The 18,027-nt window shown below is 41.7% G+C and overlaps 1 protein-coding gene across 1 annotated transcript in view; it reads right to left on the reverse strand.

Moving 5' to 3' along the window:
• The window catches only part of LOC108101433 (chitin deacetylase 1), a 46,277-nt gene that overhangs the window by 1,738 nt on the left and 26,512 nt on the right, over positions 1 to 18,027 (reverse strand). The window contains exons 6-7 of the mRNA XM_017205761.1: positions 4,979 to 5,198; positions 2,800 to 3,185 (exon numbers count right to left, since the gene is read on the reverse strand). Coding sequence (XP_017061250.1) covers positions 2,800 to 3,185; positions 4,979 to 5,198 — 606 coding nt within the window. The remainder of the gene's footprint in view (positions 1 to 2,799; positions 3,186 to 4,978; positions 5,199 to 18,027) is intronic.

Raw genomic sequence — 18,027 nt, forward strand, 5'->3', positions numbered from 1 at the left:
ACTTCGTACAATTGTGCGAGGAATAGTTTTGCAGCAGCTGCTCTTTCGCTTCTTCCCCGATTCCCCACCTTTCCACCTTCCCATTTTCCCGTTTCCCATTTCCCATTTCCCATTTCCCTTTCGCCCTTGCGCCCACCGTCGAGGTCAGATCTTTATAGTTTTTAACTCCTCGCCCAGCTTGCCGTAAACTAATGCATGAGGTGTGAATCAGGTGGGCGGCTGTAGGGGGAGGTGGGCGTATCAAAACAGGCGCCGGCAAAGTGTCGAAAATGAAGTTGAAATTTCTAGAGTTGTGAAAATGGCAACACTAAAATGTCTGCGTTTTGTTACCGCCCTCAAATACATTTGGCTCTTGTTTAAGGATAACCAGTCAGTGGCTGTACTTCCGAACATTTCATGTGCATTGCTTTCCACTTTTAACCAACCTATGAATCTTTTCTCATGTAGCTGCTAAATAATAAATAAAATAGGATTTCGGGTTAGGAATTATTGTATGTTGTCTTCTAAAAAAAAACCAATCCCCTTTTTTAAGGGGTGGGTTCTTCTGATTTAAATGATCTTCGTTATCTCCCTTTACTTTGGATAAAATGATTCAACTCAGATATTTTCTTTTAAAATGAATGGACTCCGCTAATAGTAATATTAACCTGGTTAACCAGCCTTTAATTGTTCTATCACTTTGTTTTTCCTCTGGGCTCATCCTTTGCACAAATAAAAGTTCTTGAAACACCAAAGCAAGCCAAAGTTTACCCAAGTTACCCTAAGTCCGATATGGAAGCTTATGCAATGCAATGTTATCTTTGGAAAGCCGACCTAACTCCACCTGTTTTTGCAGGAGTTGTTTTGATGGCCAGAAGTCGTTTATCCGTAGAATCCAGCGTGTAACCCGCTCCGCACAAACAAAGATGTCAGATAACATGGCCAACACACACACACACACACTTGCTTAAAAGACGCACACATGCACACATCCCTTGAGTAATGTCGATGACAAAGTGCGATTCTATCAGCATAACTTCATTAAGCAAGTTTTGTACCACTTTCGCTTGTTTGTCGTCCCTTTCAGCTGGCACTGCTCGCCCATTCCGTCTATCTCTTTCTATTGGCAGCCTGCCGTCTCTGTCTGCCTTGCGTTGTTTTTTGCGCGCCTTAACATGGCTTTCCAGTCAGCCACGACCCCTAATTCCGCCGTCGTGTTTTGGCGTTTGTTTTCCCTTCCTGGCAGCCCGCTCTTTCTCCTTTCTCCTTTCTCCTTTCTCCTCTCTGCTTTCTGCTTTCACTCACTATGTGTGCGGCCCCCGTTTTCTTGACCTGTGCCTGCACTGATATTTTTCAAAATGAAACTTTAACAAAATTAAACTTTTCTCATTAAAACGTGCGATTTTTTCCCTCTTATCCGTATCCTTATCCGAGCCGAACTGCTGCTCTTATTCTGCTGATGATTTTTTTAAGCGCTGACCGCAGCGTCGCCATTGTTCGCTGGTCGAAAGGGCGAGAGAAAGGAGAAAGTGGCTGGGGAAAGGGCTGGGGATCGCCTGAGACTCCGCTGAGAGTTGTGCATATGGTTGAGTGACTGCCAGCAGGATTCGACACATGCACCGTTCAAAATAAGTGTGGATAACTCAACGGAACTACTTGCATCATTTTTCTTTATTTTTTTAAAGGAAACAATGTTGTATTTTGTGGCAAGTTCTTCGGTTCGATCAACATTTTACTTTGATCAATTCGAACACCTTTGTGCTAATTAGTAATCAACTTTATTCTTTTGGTTCTGTGCATTGTGCGATATTTCAGGGGTGTTGTTCGCAGAGGGTTTTTCGGGGGCTTGTGGATTTCTGTTCAACCTGTCGACGGACTGGCAACATGTGCCACCGGTTCTGCAAGCAATTTTTAAAGCAATTGCCAATTTTGCTGTTGCTGCTGCTGCTGCTGCTTCTTCCTGCCGCTCCTTTCTCCGAGCCCACTTTCTCCCCATCTCTCCAGCTCTTCAGCTCTTCAGCTCTCATCTCGCTCATCTCTCTTGGCTTTTTTTAATTGAATATAAAACTTGCCAGCGGCAATCGGAAGTGCACTGCAGGAAACGCCAGCTGCCCATGTGTATGTGTGTGTGAGTGTGAGAATAGAAAGGGACAGCACGAGAGAGAGAGAGAGAGAGAGGGGGAGAAGGAGAGCCTGTTCCAAAGTTGGCTTTCAATTATGAAAACACCAACAATAAAAATATACTGTGTATAAGCCGAAAACAGAAAAAGCTGAAAACAATGTTTTATAAAAAATTTAGAGGAGCTGTGCATATCACAGAATTGGTTGAAACGCCCACGCAGACGAACCTCCTCCTTCACCCCCCAACGAAATAAGAAAAACATTCGAACAAAATCAGTCAAGACAGAATATCTTCCACAAATCAAAAAATGCAAAATTTGAAATATGTGTTTAAACGGGGAGCTTTATGTGCTTAACTCAGGAGATTCTTAGGTGAGGAAACAACTCACTTGTTTCGGATTTAAACTTCTTTCCAAATGAATTCAACACTTAGGAGCTTTAAGGTTCAACATTTAACTTTCTGTACAGCATTAAGTCATATTCCTATTCACAAATAAATTTAAACCTAGCGTTGCAGCGTGAAAACATTTAATAACAAATACCAAAATGGTACAGTCCCTAAATCATACTTTTAAAATATAACATAAACTAAGAAATAATCTATGATTGTTGGATTTTGTAAAGCTTCATGGTAATTAATTTTTTAGGCAATACGCGTAACTATTATTTGGGAATGTATGATAGACAGTTTGTACTCACAGTTCTAAGGCCCAGTCAAGGAACTTGTGCAGGCCGTTCTCCAGGGGCTTGGTCTGGAACCAGTTGGTGTGGAAGGGCATCATGTAGGGCGCCTTGTTCTGCTCGTAGTAGCGCGAGAAGTCCTCCTGCAGCCACTGGAGGACCTCCTCCTCGTCGAGGTTGTGCAGCACGCACTGGTCGAGGTAGGGGCAGTGGCCCCCCTCGTAACCCTCCACGTAGTGCGTGTTCAGGGGCACCTCCCACACGCCGGGGAAGGTGCGCGACGGACAGGTGCCGCTCTTGCACTCGTGCGAGATTTTGTAGTCGAGCGTGTACGGCCACACTGGCACCGGCACCGGCGGAACGGTGATCGAGCTGTCGTAGATGTAGCCAAAGTCCTCCAGCACCTGATAAAGAGATTGCGACAATAAGGTATTAGCTTTTGGTTTTTAGATTTTATCAGAACCATTGTATATCAATATCAGAAGTAGGATGTAAAACTTAGTAAACTACACAATGTTCATAATTTTTCCATAACATCAAAGGGCTTTTGTTCTAAGACAGCGAATATTGTGCTTTATTAAAGATTTCAATATTTCGGCAGACTTTTTATTTCTTGTTATGATTGTCTCAAGTAGGAATGATAAACAAATTGCTTTTAGGAATCGCACTTTGCCATTTCGGTTAAAATGATGCCTAAAGCTTCCATTTTCGTGTACTTTATAGAAATTCTTCATCAGATGAGCTTAAAAACAGAATTGTCCCATTATGCTTTATTCATGTAGGTTACCTTACATTGTATTTTCAAATTTTTTGGCAAGTGTTGACTAAAGATATTGAATAGGATGGTGATCAAGAATAAATGTATTTCTTATTACCGGACATCTATGTCAAAGAGTTGCCATGGAAATAACAGCAATAATAATGAGAATTAGGACATGACTTTTTCTTTCTAATAGTTGCAGAGATGTGTAGTCGTACTAATCAGTATACCTTGAAGCGGACAGTACTAATAGTAATTTATTAGGAATGAAAAACTCTTGTTAGTTTACTTTTATAAAGTTTCTTGTTTCCAATTTCACTTGCTATCGTTTTACGCAATAGAGCTGAAACTAATATTGGCTGTTAACAAATTAAGGAATTAGTAAGGAATGGGTGACGAGCCCATCTGAATTCTCACTCCAATGGGCCGTCATGTCACTTTGGCCTACTGTCTGCATAAGGAGATTGGCCATTGATATGTTTTTAAGCGCGTGAATATGCCAACGAGTCTGATCGAGATTTGGAGGTGGACTGGGAGGATGGATGGGTGGGTGTCGCATGATGGGGCACTTGAGTCGTTATGCACGCAAATGAGTTGTGACACTGATGTCATGTCACGTCATGTCAACCAGAAAGTTCCGCCCGAAACAAAGGGTACGCGTGTTTGGGGGGTTTATGCTACGGGTTTCGGTTGTCATTGCCTCATTGGATTTTCAACCACACCTCATTATAATTTCAAGCCAAGGCATGGACTGTTTGAATTAAAGTTCAACCATATTGAAGGCCCCTTAAGATGGTGATTTAAAAAGAAATTGCATGTACTTTTAATATGCTTATTCTACTAACATTACTAAATTGGGTTCTCTGTGATTTCGTATTTTAAAGAACTAAATCAAATCCTTGACTAATCTTAAGAGAACAATTTATGTTTGTAATCCAAAGATTTGGCATAAGCTGCTTTAGAGTGCTAAGGCGATTTATCCACCTTTAAATCACTTCGTAACAAATTACTATAACAATAACTGAATAAGTTCCTGAAAGATTCGAGTCAATCAGGGTGAATCAAACCTTAAACGGGAATGCAGTTCGATTGGCTTGCGAACAAATTGAGCACGTTTAGCCATTCCGTTTGGCTGTGTTGACAGAAACTGAAGCTGCAGCTTTAAATGAATCACTTTTCGATTTTCGATTCTGTTTTCGAACCTGCGAAGGTCCATCCCCCCCAACTACCCCTTTCCCCTTCCCTTTCCCTTTCCACTCCCCATCCCTCTGGTTCTGATTTCAAGAAATCGCACTCGACAATTGCATGTCAATTGACGTTCTCATTGCTTGCATTTCTTTTGTGCAGAGCAGCCAACCTGCCACCTCGAACCCCCTTTCCGCCACCCCTTTTGCCACCACCCCACGTGCAACAACAACAAGAAGAAGAAAAACTCACCTTGTATTGGGTGTTGCGGCCGGGTTTGAGGAATGGAGCTCGCATGCCGACCACATCGTTGACGGACACATTGGCGAAGTGTCGCAGGATTTCACGCATGCCAATCATCTCGCCGACCCACTCCTCGTAGCCCTTGTCCTGGAGTCCCTGCTGCTGGGAGATGCTCTCGGTGCCGATTTCGTGTCCGTAGTATCCCAGGTGCTGGATCTGCTGGTAGTTGCTGCAATTGCAATTGCGGATTGACGGGAATCAGAATCGGAATCAGAATCGGAATCAGAATCGGGAGTCAGTGCAGGAATTAATTGGCCATAATTGGGCTTTAATTTGAGCCCTTTACAGCTTGTTTTTATGGCTATTCGTTGTCAATAAAGAAAGCAAACTTAGTAATTATCATTTAACTGCTATTGGAGAGCACATTTGTTGGAAAGAAATTAAAATAAAAGAAACATTAGATGATATTTCCCAACTGTTGTAAATAGCTCTACGTCTCTTGTGCTTCATTGTTAATTCAGAAATAACCAGTTTACAGGTTTTTTGTGCCTTACTGCTAACAAGTCATTTTCACACTTGATGGCTCTGTACAAAAAGAGCACACAAACAGACACACACACACACGGAAATCTACAAGTGAAAATTCGAAACTAACTTACGAACGTGAACACAGAATCTCTCACACTTCTGGTTTTGCCAATTAGAAGAATTTTCATACAGTCAAACTAAAATGCAATGCGAAAGGAACAAAAAGCCAGGAAGGTGAAGGTGAAGGTGGAGGGGGAGGTGGAGGGGTAGCTGCTTAAAAAATTGATACAGCTTTGGAAGAGTCAGGAACAGGAACTCTATCAATCTGAATTCCCTAACATAAAAATAAATGAACGGGGGAAAAATCTTTGTGGTATATCCCGGGAATACAATTAAGTTATTTTATTAGTTTAATTATTAAACCTTACTAAATTGTATAACTTTGACTTTTATCTCTAAACCAAACAATTTCAGGATTATAAAGCTTGTGCATTTGGATAGCCGCAACCAAGATAATTTGAGCATATCCTTCTTGATAAATTGTGATGAGAAGAGATCAGCATTTTCAATGCATTCGCATCTATGCTTTTCTAAAAACACCGGAAACGGGTCCCTTGTAATTTGTTCAACCAAATTAAGAGGGAATGCTTGCCCTCAAAAGAATGCAGCTCCTATGGCAGAACTGCAAAAATATATGTGTGAAATTTATTTCCTCAAAGGGTGCCAAAAAGGGGTATAAAAAGGGTAAGAAAAGGGGGAGGGGAGGGGGAGGGGGGGGTGTGTTGCTTGGGGATACAGCTAACAAATAATGCATAGTTCTCGGTGCTGCTTGCAAAGCACAAATAGTTACGAGGAGCTGAGAGCGACGGACAAAAAATATAAATAAAAATGAGAATAAAAATAAAATTATGGATGTATTCAGCTGTTTTTTCATTGTCTTTTCATTTTCTGTTAGCCCTGCGCTTTTCCTCTGTTAACTCGTTTTAACTCGTGCAAGCAGCAACAATAAGCAAGAATGTTGCCTGAATGTATATATTTATTAAACATTTCACTCGCAGTGCCTCTTTCTCTCCTCAGCACATCTCTCTGTGTGCTTGTGTGTGTCTCTGTCTGTGTGTGTGTGTGTGTGTGTGTCTGCAAATATTTTGCAATGAAATTACGCCCTAAAGTCAAACTTTTGGCCCAAACAGCCCGAACCAACCCTTGTGCCCATTGAAAGACGAAAAACGAGAAATAAAAATCATAATGAATGCGATGATTTCTCTCGTTGTTGTTGTTTGTGCACTGGAAATAATTTTTTTCGATATTTCAAGGGAATTCATTTTCTGTATCTTTAATAAGATTAATAAGATAAGAAGCTTGGCCTCTCATTTGCTAAATATTTTGACTAAATCAATAAGGGAAACTCTTTCGTTTCTTCCTTTCGTTTGATTGGAATATGTATTTTTGTAGTGTACTGCTGCTGACGCACTTGATGCACCGTAGGCGTGGCAGCCACGCCCTCTGTGTAGAGGCGGCCTGCATCTACACCTCCATTATTTGCCCCCCCCTCCCACCTCCTGCCCACCTCTGGCCCCCTCCCCTCGCCACGAAGCTGGTGCACTTTCAAACAATAGCGCACGGGCACAAAACTATCTGACATCGTCAAAAAGTTCATGCAAAAATGTGGAAATGTGAAAAGTTGTTGAAAAGCCTGGGCCTCAGGATGTGCGAGTGTGCATGGGTGCATCCTTCGGTGCGTATGTGTGGGGTAGATTTATTGCATGACATTTCAATTCTTAGACAAACAGCTGGACGAGGAACCAGGAGCCAACGGAACGGAGGGGGAAGGGGGAAGGGGTGGCGCCACTTGAAGCCAAGGCCGAATGGGGAGCACCGAAAAAAGGATGTGAAAAGGGGAGAAGTGGTGAGGGGGGAGGGGCAAACGAGACCCGAAGAAAGCCAACAATTCAAACAAACAGTGTTGCCAACAATGGAACCCACCAGGGTTGTCGATGGGCCAAGGGTCGAGTGGTTACAGGGTTGAAAAGTCTCCGAATTCGATAAGCCTTTGGAATTTATTTGTTATTTGTTGCATTAGAAAATAATTTATACAACTGATTTCGGTCTAAGAATGTTGATATGCAGTGCCAACATTAAAAATTAAATACACTTAAATGTTATCTTGTTATTCAGTTAACTTGCGTTTACAATTTCAAAACCTATCTAGAATCTGGATTAAAGCAGCAATTATTTCTTAAATAACCAGCCAGCCAGCCATCTCACAGTCACCTTGACACTTCCAAAATTATACTCGAGCCTCCTTCGAAAGGGCTCAGATGGAAGCATATGGAAGTGGTTACAACCGGGGAGCCGAAGGCCTAAAGGGTTCAAAGGAGGAGGGGAGGGGGAAGGGGAAGGGGAAGGGAGGAGGTGACAAATGTCAGCAGCAATTAACAGAGCCAACGAGGCAGAGCAAAAATAGTCAAATGACGCCACAAAGAAAAACTGACAAACAAGGAGGAGTGGACGGACTGAGGGGGTGTTGGGGGGTGTTGGGGGGTTGGGGGGACCCACCAAAGTGGACCGAGTCTGTGGTGGAAGTGCGTCAGAGCCAGTCACATTTGATGAATTTCCCTTTGGCCTTGTCGCGAGTGGCCGAAGACAAAGTGCAGCCATTGTTTATGCCATCCATCCACCCACGCGGAGAGCTCCTCCTCGAGAAGGAGAAGTCCCCGCCCGCCGAAGGGCCACCGCAAGTAACAACTATTATTGCCCGAGCCCATTAAAAAATGCCATCGCCTGCACAGTTCCTCAGCTGCGGAAAACTGAAGTCCTCCCCACTTCACTCCCCCAACAATCTGCTCTCATTTTGCGCTTGCTAACAAGTTCAATTTGCATTTTAAAAGGCAGAAACACATGTAATCTGTTCGATTAGAAATTGTCAGACTTCCCGCACACACACTCATGCAAAAGGGCAGGGGGAAAATCTCAGGAAAAGCCAAAAACAGGAGGAGAAAAACGTGTTTTTTCCCAATTAAATTGAATGTTTTGACAAATCAGTTCGAATAAAAAATAAATCTGAAGGGCAAAAAACATAGGCGAACTGATTGAAAGGTGTTTAATTCAAAGATAAGAAAATAAAGATTATTAATAAGTGATTATATTATTACTTGTATAACTATACAATCATTTTCTAAGAATTTTCCAATGGGAAATTCGAACATGAAAGAATTTTTCCCACCCATGCACCGAATATTTGCTCCACACACGCACACGTATTTTTCTTCAATTTGCGCCCATCGCAAAGTCGAGCAATTTCTTTTAATGTGCTTTTAAAAGCCAAATCTACAGGTTCTCCTGGCCATGGCTTTTGGGTCCATGGAAATTTTTTCATAGCAATGAGATTTCTGTTGTTTTTCATCCGCCCAGCACCAAAAACTAACTTCATTTGCATGGCGAACATATTGTGCGTGTGCGTGTGCGTGTGTGTGCGGGAGTATCGGTGTGTGCATTGTGTGTGTATGTGTGTCACGACCATGGCTAACGAGCAAGCCTGACTTGGCTAAAGGTATAAAAACAATAAGATCCCCAGGCCCCCCATCCCCTCGCCACGATTTCAATAAAGCTCTTCGACAGCGCCCTACACACTCATAAAGAAAATTGCCCATGAAAAAAAAAAAACAGATAAAAGCAAAAAGAAGAAGAAAGCCGGGGCAAGGGAAAAAAACAAAAAAAAAAAACAGAAAAAACAGAATGCAAAATGCAGAAAGGGAAAATCGAGAAAATGGGGGCGACTCTGTTCACATGGAAAAATTATGGCTGCTTTGCTGGCTTTCCTTTCTCCTGCGCTTCTTCCGTGATCATCGTTATTATCAACACCAGTTAAGCAATAACAGTTGGAAAACAAGGGGGAAATCCCGGGAAAATGGGTAAGTTGAGTGGGCGGCTTTAGTGATTACAAAAAGGACTAATAAAAACAGACAGCCAAAAAGGGAGGGCGAATGCAAAACAACAGTCCTGCACATAAACAACCCGCACACAAAGTCCCTGAAAAAGAATGCTACAGGGATCATTGGCAGTGCAATAACATATAATTTCAAAATAAAGTGACAAATTGTTTACGCCATTTGTAGTATCAATTCAATTATAGTTATATCCTTGAAAATACAGAATTTGTATTTATTTATTTGTGAAGAAATGTTTTATTGTTAAAAAGACAAATAGTAAATCCAAAAGGAGTTATCATTAAACTACACCCTTTTAAATTTTTATTTCAGTCCCAACCACATTTTGAAAGGGTCTTTAGGGGAGTACTACTGTACGGTAAGGCAAAAGGTGAAATCAGCAGAGTGGATCAAGGTCTAGTACACATGAAGTGCACTTTGCATATACACAAAGATGCAGACGTGCATGTGTGCCATCATCCACAGAAACTATGGCACGAAAATAAGGATTAAACGAAGAAAGAAGAAAGAAGGATAAACCATAATCAGTCCTGTTTAATACAAGGACTTACAAAGTCAACTCGTTTTAAGGAGCGTTGATTATAGTGTTGCAGCAAGGCTTTTTTCAATAACAACAGGTAACACCTAATAAATAGTTATTTTCATGCAGTTTTGGCTATTCATTAGTTTTGACAATATATAAATTATATTCAAGGTAGATCCTTGAAGGCTAGCCTTATTTATTGGGTAGAAAACCTCCCAGTTTTCTTCCCCTCATTTTCAACAGAAGAACAATCCTTCTTTGCGACTGCCCATCCCCAGTCGCAATCCTCGTCCATCTGCAGCCCCTTAAGATTTGTCCGAAAGTTAATGTACCCCAACAGATTTAAGTTAGCAAAGGATGAGGCCAGACACACCCACACATGCACACACACACATATATGGATGGACGTGCACACACACAGTGGCAGAAGCGAGGCACCTGCAAGAGCTGTTAAAGTGTCATTGGGTTGTTGTCATAGTCATTGTCAACGTTGTCGTTATCTTTATTTCACATCAACGACATAGTCATCATCATCATCATCTCGTTCATTGGAATCTCCTCGGTTGCACTCGGGGCCAGTGTCTGTCTGAGCGGCTTTGGCCATCTAGCTATTTTCCTCCAGGATTTTCCTTGGACCTTTTTTTATATTTTACAGGAACGCAACCGAGGCCGTTTTGCAGGGCTGATAATCCCAAGATCACAATATGGAAATGGCAAAAAAAACAAAATAAAATGTTCTCTAAAAAGCAAAAATTTTGCTGATTTTTTTTATTTATTAATCTATTTTCCCATTGCAGCTTCATAAAAAAATAGTCCTATCTATATCCACTTTTTTTTTAAATTCCAAAGTTGATAAAAGCCACCGTATCTCGAGAGACTTTATAATAATTTTCCCTGTGACAGTTGGTTGATTTGGATAAAGTTTAATGGGAAATTTGAACAGCTTAAAAAAGCATTAAAGTTATGAAGTTAGTTCTATGAAATTTGTATAATTTTTGCGAACTCTTCGTGGCAGCTTTAGGATATAACCGTTCGATCCAGGCAGTTCCGTCTTATATTCCACAATAAATAGCTAAAAGTTGTTTGGTTTTGCTTTAAAAGTGAAATACTAGTTTTCATACATCTATGACATGCTGACATATTGATTTAGGCGCCGATCAAGAATTTATTTTACATTTTTTATGGTGTGGAAGCTAAAAGTAAATTTCGAAAAAGGAAATAACAACGTTATATCCATTAACACTTAAAAATGCGAACAAGCTGTTGCAATTTAAGTTCTTTTAAAAATGTGTTTCATCATTTTATAAAGGTTATCAAAATAAAACCAACGAGATTTAGTATAAACTTAAAGGGGATGGAATAACAACGATAAAATGCGGGAGTTAGCGATTGATCTTTTTCAGAGACAAGCTTTTAAACAATCCGTGAGGTTTCCAAAGAATACTTTGAAGGGCCTTTAGCTACGAACCGTAGTCTTATCCGTTCAGTACTGCGACTTCGAGTGGAACTCTGGACCTGGATCTTCCCCTTTCCCCCTTTTCCGTTCCCCTTCCTTTTCCCTTTCCCATTCCAGATCCAGATTCCCCTGCCCCTGGCCGTAATGGTTCGCCTCCCCCTCAACCGTTCCCAGAGTTGCTGGTCCAAGTCTCATCATCGTTGTCGACAACAGCAATGGCAATGCTGGCAACAAACAACAATGCCGGCAATAACAAGAACAGCAACAGCAACAACAACAACGAGCGGGCCTTCATCAACAATTTGCAGTAAGAAAAACAGGAAAAGCGACCGAAAGCGACCACACCCACACCCACACATGCACATGTCACACACAGACACACACACAGAAACAGAAACAGACCGACGGACGAAACCATTAGCCGGCGAACAGCATCTACATATTAACGTTACGGATATTTTCCTACCAAATTGCAAACACGGAGAGAGAACGTTCGTTGCACAGCTCACTGATCTAAACCAATTGCCAGGACCAAAGAACAGGGCTTCGTTTCGAGCAGGGGAGAGAGGGGGGGGGGAAAGGAAGGAAGGATGGGAACTTGGGATGACTACTTCACTGGACTTGCCGGAAATCCCCCGAGATGCATCGACTCTCAGGGGAGGGGAAAATAAAACTGCTCGGCCAATGGAAACATGATTAATTGGAAACCTCGAATTAGGTTACAATTTTCATTTGATAACTGTAGCTGAAGAACTTTACGATCGGTAGCTCTTTTCTAGAAACAAGGCAAACATTTGTGATCCCTCCTCAATTAATCTACCAGCCTTAAACCTACTTACACACTTCGCATATTTGAAATAATTTTGGTTAAATTAAACCACTAAATATAATACCTTTTACAAACAATTCATTAGCGATAGAGTAATTTTGTGGATTTCAGTTCGGACTGCAACAGCATATAGCTGCTTTTTTCCGTCGTCCTTAACTCCACCAACTGATGCGCTCTAATGACCCAGTTAGAATGCCCAGGCATCAGCTTATCCCTTTATGCAATTGCAAGGCAGCATTGCGTATACGCCCCGTGCGCCTCGTGCGGACTAAACAGCATCGTGGGCAGTTGAAGCAAATTAAAGTGAAATTTGCATGCATGAAACTTATTTGCGCTCCCTTCCCACAAACTCTGCCTCCTTGAGTTCAGCGCTGCCTTTTTGATGGCAACCTAAAACTTGCAAACCCCGCCAGACAGCTGCTCAAAAGTTGTTCGGGTCATTTAGAAAGTTTAAAGCTAAAGATGTCGGCTTCGCTGTCGCTTCTTGTATTGCTTGTTCATGTTGTTGTTGCTGGTCTTTTCTATGTTGCTGTTGCTGTTGCTACTGTTGTTGTTATTGTTGTTGTAGTTGTTGGCCGCTGTGTTGCTGTTGTTGACATCAAGGGCAGGGCCACGTCAACATTAGCATCAACATCAGGCTCAACCGCGACGCTGCGCCCGCCGCTAGGCACAGAAAATTTCCCGAGCAGCTGGACGAAGTCAAGGTACAAGTTGCGGCACAAAAAGGCCAGAGTTTGTCACAGTGGCCGATGGACCGATGAACAAGGGCTTATAAAAAGGTGCCCTCAGGCAAACACAGGCAATGCATATTCAACAGTATAATATATAACTTATAATCATGATACAGTTTAGTTCAAGGGCCTTTTTAAAATGTTGAGGAAATTGCACTACATTGTGAGTTATAAAATAATTTTATTCAAATTTAGCTCCTCTTTACACATCTGACTTTAAAAGCCAAATCCTATCTGCAATGCTATAATTATGGGAAAAAGAAAGCTTAACTGTATCAACATTCGACGGTTAAAGTCGTAGAGAAACAGTTTCAAATTGGTTATGAAAATATTTTTTATTTATTTTAAATTTTATTAAGACGTCCAATAAAATACATTTAGTGTTTTTGTAAAGGTTACAATATACAATATAAAATTTATAACCGTAGTTCAAAAATTGCAAAGCTTAGAATACCTTAGCTGAACTGAAGAAATAGCTTCATTAATTTCCTGCTTCTCTATATACACCTAAAATCAAAAACAATATCTGAATTTAAACACAATCAATTCATCCGAAATAGAGATCATAAAAAACAGAAAATGCGATGAATAAAGGTGTTGAGAAACACATTCGAATCGGCTAAAAAAACATTTATAAATTATTGGAGCAGGCCAAAGGATACAAAGTGTAAAATATGCAACGAAAATATATTTTGCTTATTTATAGCCAGGTATTCGCCCCACTTTGGCTCTCGAGCAGCGCGCCCTGGGACAATATGGTCACCTTTTGGGCAGGGGCCGGGGGATCCCAGGGGGCGTGGCAGGGTGTTAGCCGCTGGATGAGCAGCCGCCGCTCGATGTTATTAATATTAAGTCGCTGAAACGGGACCGGAATGAAAATGAAAGGCGAACTTTTCGCCGCAAATGTGTGGATGGTAAGCCAGGACATCAAAGTTGCTCGGCCGGCACAAGGATGCTAAACAGATTTGGGCTCCTCCCCCCTTCGCCTGCCTCGAATGCTGAGGTGTTGATTACGCGTGTCAAAGTTCACCTTTCGTAATTGCCAACGGCTCACGACAGCTTGTCCTTTTCGCCTGCGAGTGTGTGTGTGTGTCCCTGTGTGTGTGAGTGTTAGTGTGTGTGGTTGGTGAGGTCAAACGATGGCAAACAATTGATGAAATGCAATATCAAAGAGCACATCGTCTCAGAAGGACGCAATGCAATTATTTACCCGGGTGCCAATGTAGATTGCACTGCGAGAAAAGATGTGCAATTGGAAAGCAATGAATAGAATGAGACTATCAAAGAGATTTGAGGGTATTTAATGCTGCAGTTAACAACAAATATCTCATTTATTTTGAGCAAGCAAATCATATCAATTGCCATATTTTAATATTATTATTGTAGCTCTTCTAATTCGGAATAACTAACCATAACTTTTTGCAAGTGCACTTTGGAGACGGAGCAACTTGAATCTGGCACAATGTCTTGGCCAAGTTGGGCTTGCGGCTGGAACTTGTGTTTTATTGATTCCATTATAAATGCCGCTTAATCGATATGTGGTAGCAGGCAATCGGGATTAGGCATATGACGGCATTAAATATGCAGCAAGGAGACGCCTTTGATTGAGTCCCGTCCACACGGCAGCTAATGCATTTCAATGCCAATGAGTCCAATAGCTAATGGAATGCCAACACAGATCCAATCCAGCACTTATGGCCAACCAGAAAACCCCGGGCAACGTTTAATTTCTAGCTTTGTGTCTGATGTTTTTGCAAATGTAACTAATTACTTAGCTTATATAAGTTTTTTCTGGTTCGTATTTCGGATTCAAGACAATCATATGTTCATTATTTCGGGTTATTGGCTAGTTAGCCTGCAATCAGGGAATTGTTTTCAGAGACTTAACATTGCCGCTGCATATCTGGTCTAAGCCAGTTCCGTGTAACCGAGTAGCGCTTACCTCCAACTAATGGCCACGCCCTTCGTGTGCGAACACTTCATTGCCCTTCTCCCCGCCGGTTTTTCCCCGGGAAACTCTTCCTCCCCCGCCCACCGTTCGCGTGATGCGGAAAGATGAGAGGGAAAACGATTTAAAATAAATAATTACATAGTTAAACCAGCTGCTGCTGGAAGTTGGCTGGCTGGGCGGCTGGGCGGCTGCCAGGTGGCCACGCCCACTGGGCCGGCAATAAAAGTTTATCCCTCAGCTATGACTGAGCATAACGCGGACTCGATTTCAATCTTTTGGTTTCTGCGGGGGAGTCTTGCTCATGTTTATTCAGTGGATTTCCCCCCCTCCTCTCCCTCTTTTTAATCACGGAAAAAAATATTGGTGCGGAAAATGTAGTATTTCCCTGCCACTCGGGTTAATTTTCAACGAATGTTTTTGCGATATATCCGAATTGAAAGAGTTTTAAATTAAAATTCGTCTGTTATAAGATTTCATTTTTGTTTATTTATTTACCCAATGGTTATTTTCAATAGTTTTTCTTTACTATTCAAGTTATGAAATTACCTTCATATCTTTTTCCTATTTCATTAATTTCTTTTGATGACAGGGAATTTCTTTCACTGCATTGAGAAACGGATAGTGTTTTGTTAACAGGCAAAATTAAAACGTAAATGTTTGAAAATTAGATTTCGGCCCCAAGTCGCTTTTGTTTAGTTGGCTTTAGTCTGGCCTTTGCATCTCGCTTTTCCCTATTTTCCCCACGCCCCTTCCCTCCCCCTCCTCCTCCTCCTGCTTTCTTTGTGCTTTCTGTTGTGTGTGTGTGTGTGTGTGAGTGTGTTCAGTGAGGTGTTGCCTAGTTTTCGGCTTGTTAGTTAGTTAAAAGTTTTTGCGTGCAATTAAAATGCTGCGCAAAAAGTTTCCTTCAACATTGTTCTTAATTTTTTCCTTGGTTTTTGCAGTTTGCCAAAGCCAAATACAAATGAACAACTATTGTCTCAGCCCCTCATGTGTCTGTGTGTTAGTGTGTATATGTGTTAGTGTGTTTGTGTGTGTGTGTGTGAGTGTGCGTTAGCCTGCAGCCGGAAAAGTGCGCAAAGTCCTGTGGCAATTGTCTGATTGTTTTCTTAGCCGCAGCAGAAGGAGCAGCATTCGATGGCAGGAAAGTTCGTTATCAGTGACATTTTGGCGTATAAATAGCAAACAGTGAGCACTCCCTAGGAACGCCCAACTCCTGCGGAAGGCCAACCAGTAGTTCGCCAGCTATTGCCAGTAAGCACTTGCTGCACTGAGCGAAAAGTTTGGCCAAGAACCTGAGGACTACTTGGATTTTAGGCAGATTCAAATTGTGCAATTTACCTCATTCTAATCAAGAGCGTACAGTAATAATCTCATTTAAGATTTTTAAACAATTAATTGTGATTCCTAATTTGATACACAGTACAAGTCGTTATCCAATTATATTATATATTATATTAAGGTGAATAAATGTATTGGCTTATAGCTTATCGTATAAGTTAAAATTCAAACCAACTGAGTTCTTCTTAAAACGAAATACAAAATATAATAATATTTTCCAAAATATACATATATCATGTTGAGTTGGGAAACCTTAGGTTTAGTTGATTTATTTATTTTATTTTTTTATTTATTTAGCTGTAATTAAAAGTGGCTTAAACAACTCAGTTATTTCTCGCTGTGCAGCTGCCAGATTCCAGTTAGCAGTTAACAGTTCCCAGTTGCCGTGGCGAACGTGCTGGCAATGTCAATTGAAATGAATATTCTAAGCAGCTGGGCCACAAGCTCCTCCAAGACGAAGGATTCGAAGGTCCTAGGACCCCGAATACCCAATACCGAATACCGAACACCGAATCCCCAGTCTCAATTGAGTTTGCAATTCGTCGATGGCGAATTCGGGGATTTGGGAAGTGGATCTCAATGTTCCGGCAACAAATGCTTCGAGCGGCAGGTTATTTAAGTGAGCGAAATGCAAACAAAATACAAGGATTGCCACAAGGTGAGTATAAATATGCGCTGGTTTCTTTAACGGCTGCTAAACAATGGTTTATTTTCACCTCGGGTTGCTATAAGGCCAGATTCGGCTCATCAACTGGTGATAAATACAAGAGAGCTTCGAAACTGTCATTTCGAAATGACTTCGTTTAACCTCCAGATATGAAATTGCCCGCTGCATTCTGTGCGAAATTAAATCAATTGCTGACCGCAGAGCCGCACGCAAAAAATCTGCGGGAAATATGATTCATGAGTGCGGCGCTGGAAAAGCTGGAAAATATGGAAACGCGACAGAGGAAAGAGCGGAGAGGGGAGAGGGGGTGTGTGCATTTTCCTCCTGCGGCCCTCCCGAAAAACTCGATTCGTGGGGCAACTGACAAAACTAATTGCCTCGGCGGCCGTAAACAAAAAAGGCGAGTTGCGTTGCGTACTTTGCGGCAGTCAGCAGTCAGCAGTCAGCAGTCAGCGAGGCGAATTGAAAATAAAATTCTTAACAAAATAAGCTAAGAGCTGAGGAGTTGCCGAGCGCATTAAATCATTTCCGCACTGCGGAGCAGGCAGATTCTTTTGGCTTGTTCTTGTGTGGCAGTGTGGCAAGTCGCAAGTCGCAAGTTGCAAGTTGCAAGTTGCAGGCAGTTGCAGTTTACCACTATTTATGGCCCGCTGCCGGGGGAAAAAAAGATGAAAAGTGTGTCTCCGGCTCCTCCATTTCCCTCGTGGCAGAAAAATGATTCGCCCGAAAAAAGGAAAAGTATCCTTATACCGCTTACTATATACACTCGCACTCCCCTGCGGATGGATATATACATATAGTACACACAGTCAGTCGTCCGATTAGAGCATTCATGTGTGTGCATGTGTAACATATTCAGGCAATTACTGCCATTCAGCGCATTTCAATTCAACTTCAAAACTGCTTCCCTGCCACTGCTTCCCTCTCCTTGCAAGTTTTCCCCAGGCTTTTCCTTCTTTCCAACCCAAACCTCCCCTCTTTTTCCCCATTCCATCCTGTGTTGTGGCAAAAGTAGAAAAAAGCTTTTAAACTTCACTCAAGATTTTTGCCGTTCACGCTCGGCTCGCAAATTTTTTGACTGTCGCTGC

Source organism: Drosophila ficusphila, unplaced genomic scaffold (genome assembly GCF_018152265.1).
Source record: "Drosophila ficusphila isolate 14025-0441.05 unplaced genomic scaffold, ASM1815226v1 contig_197, whole genome shotgun sequence".
Classification (NCBI taxonomy): domain Eukaryota; kingdom Metazoa; phylum Arthropoda; class Insecta; order Diptera; family Drosophilidae; genus Drosophila; species Drosophila ficusphila.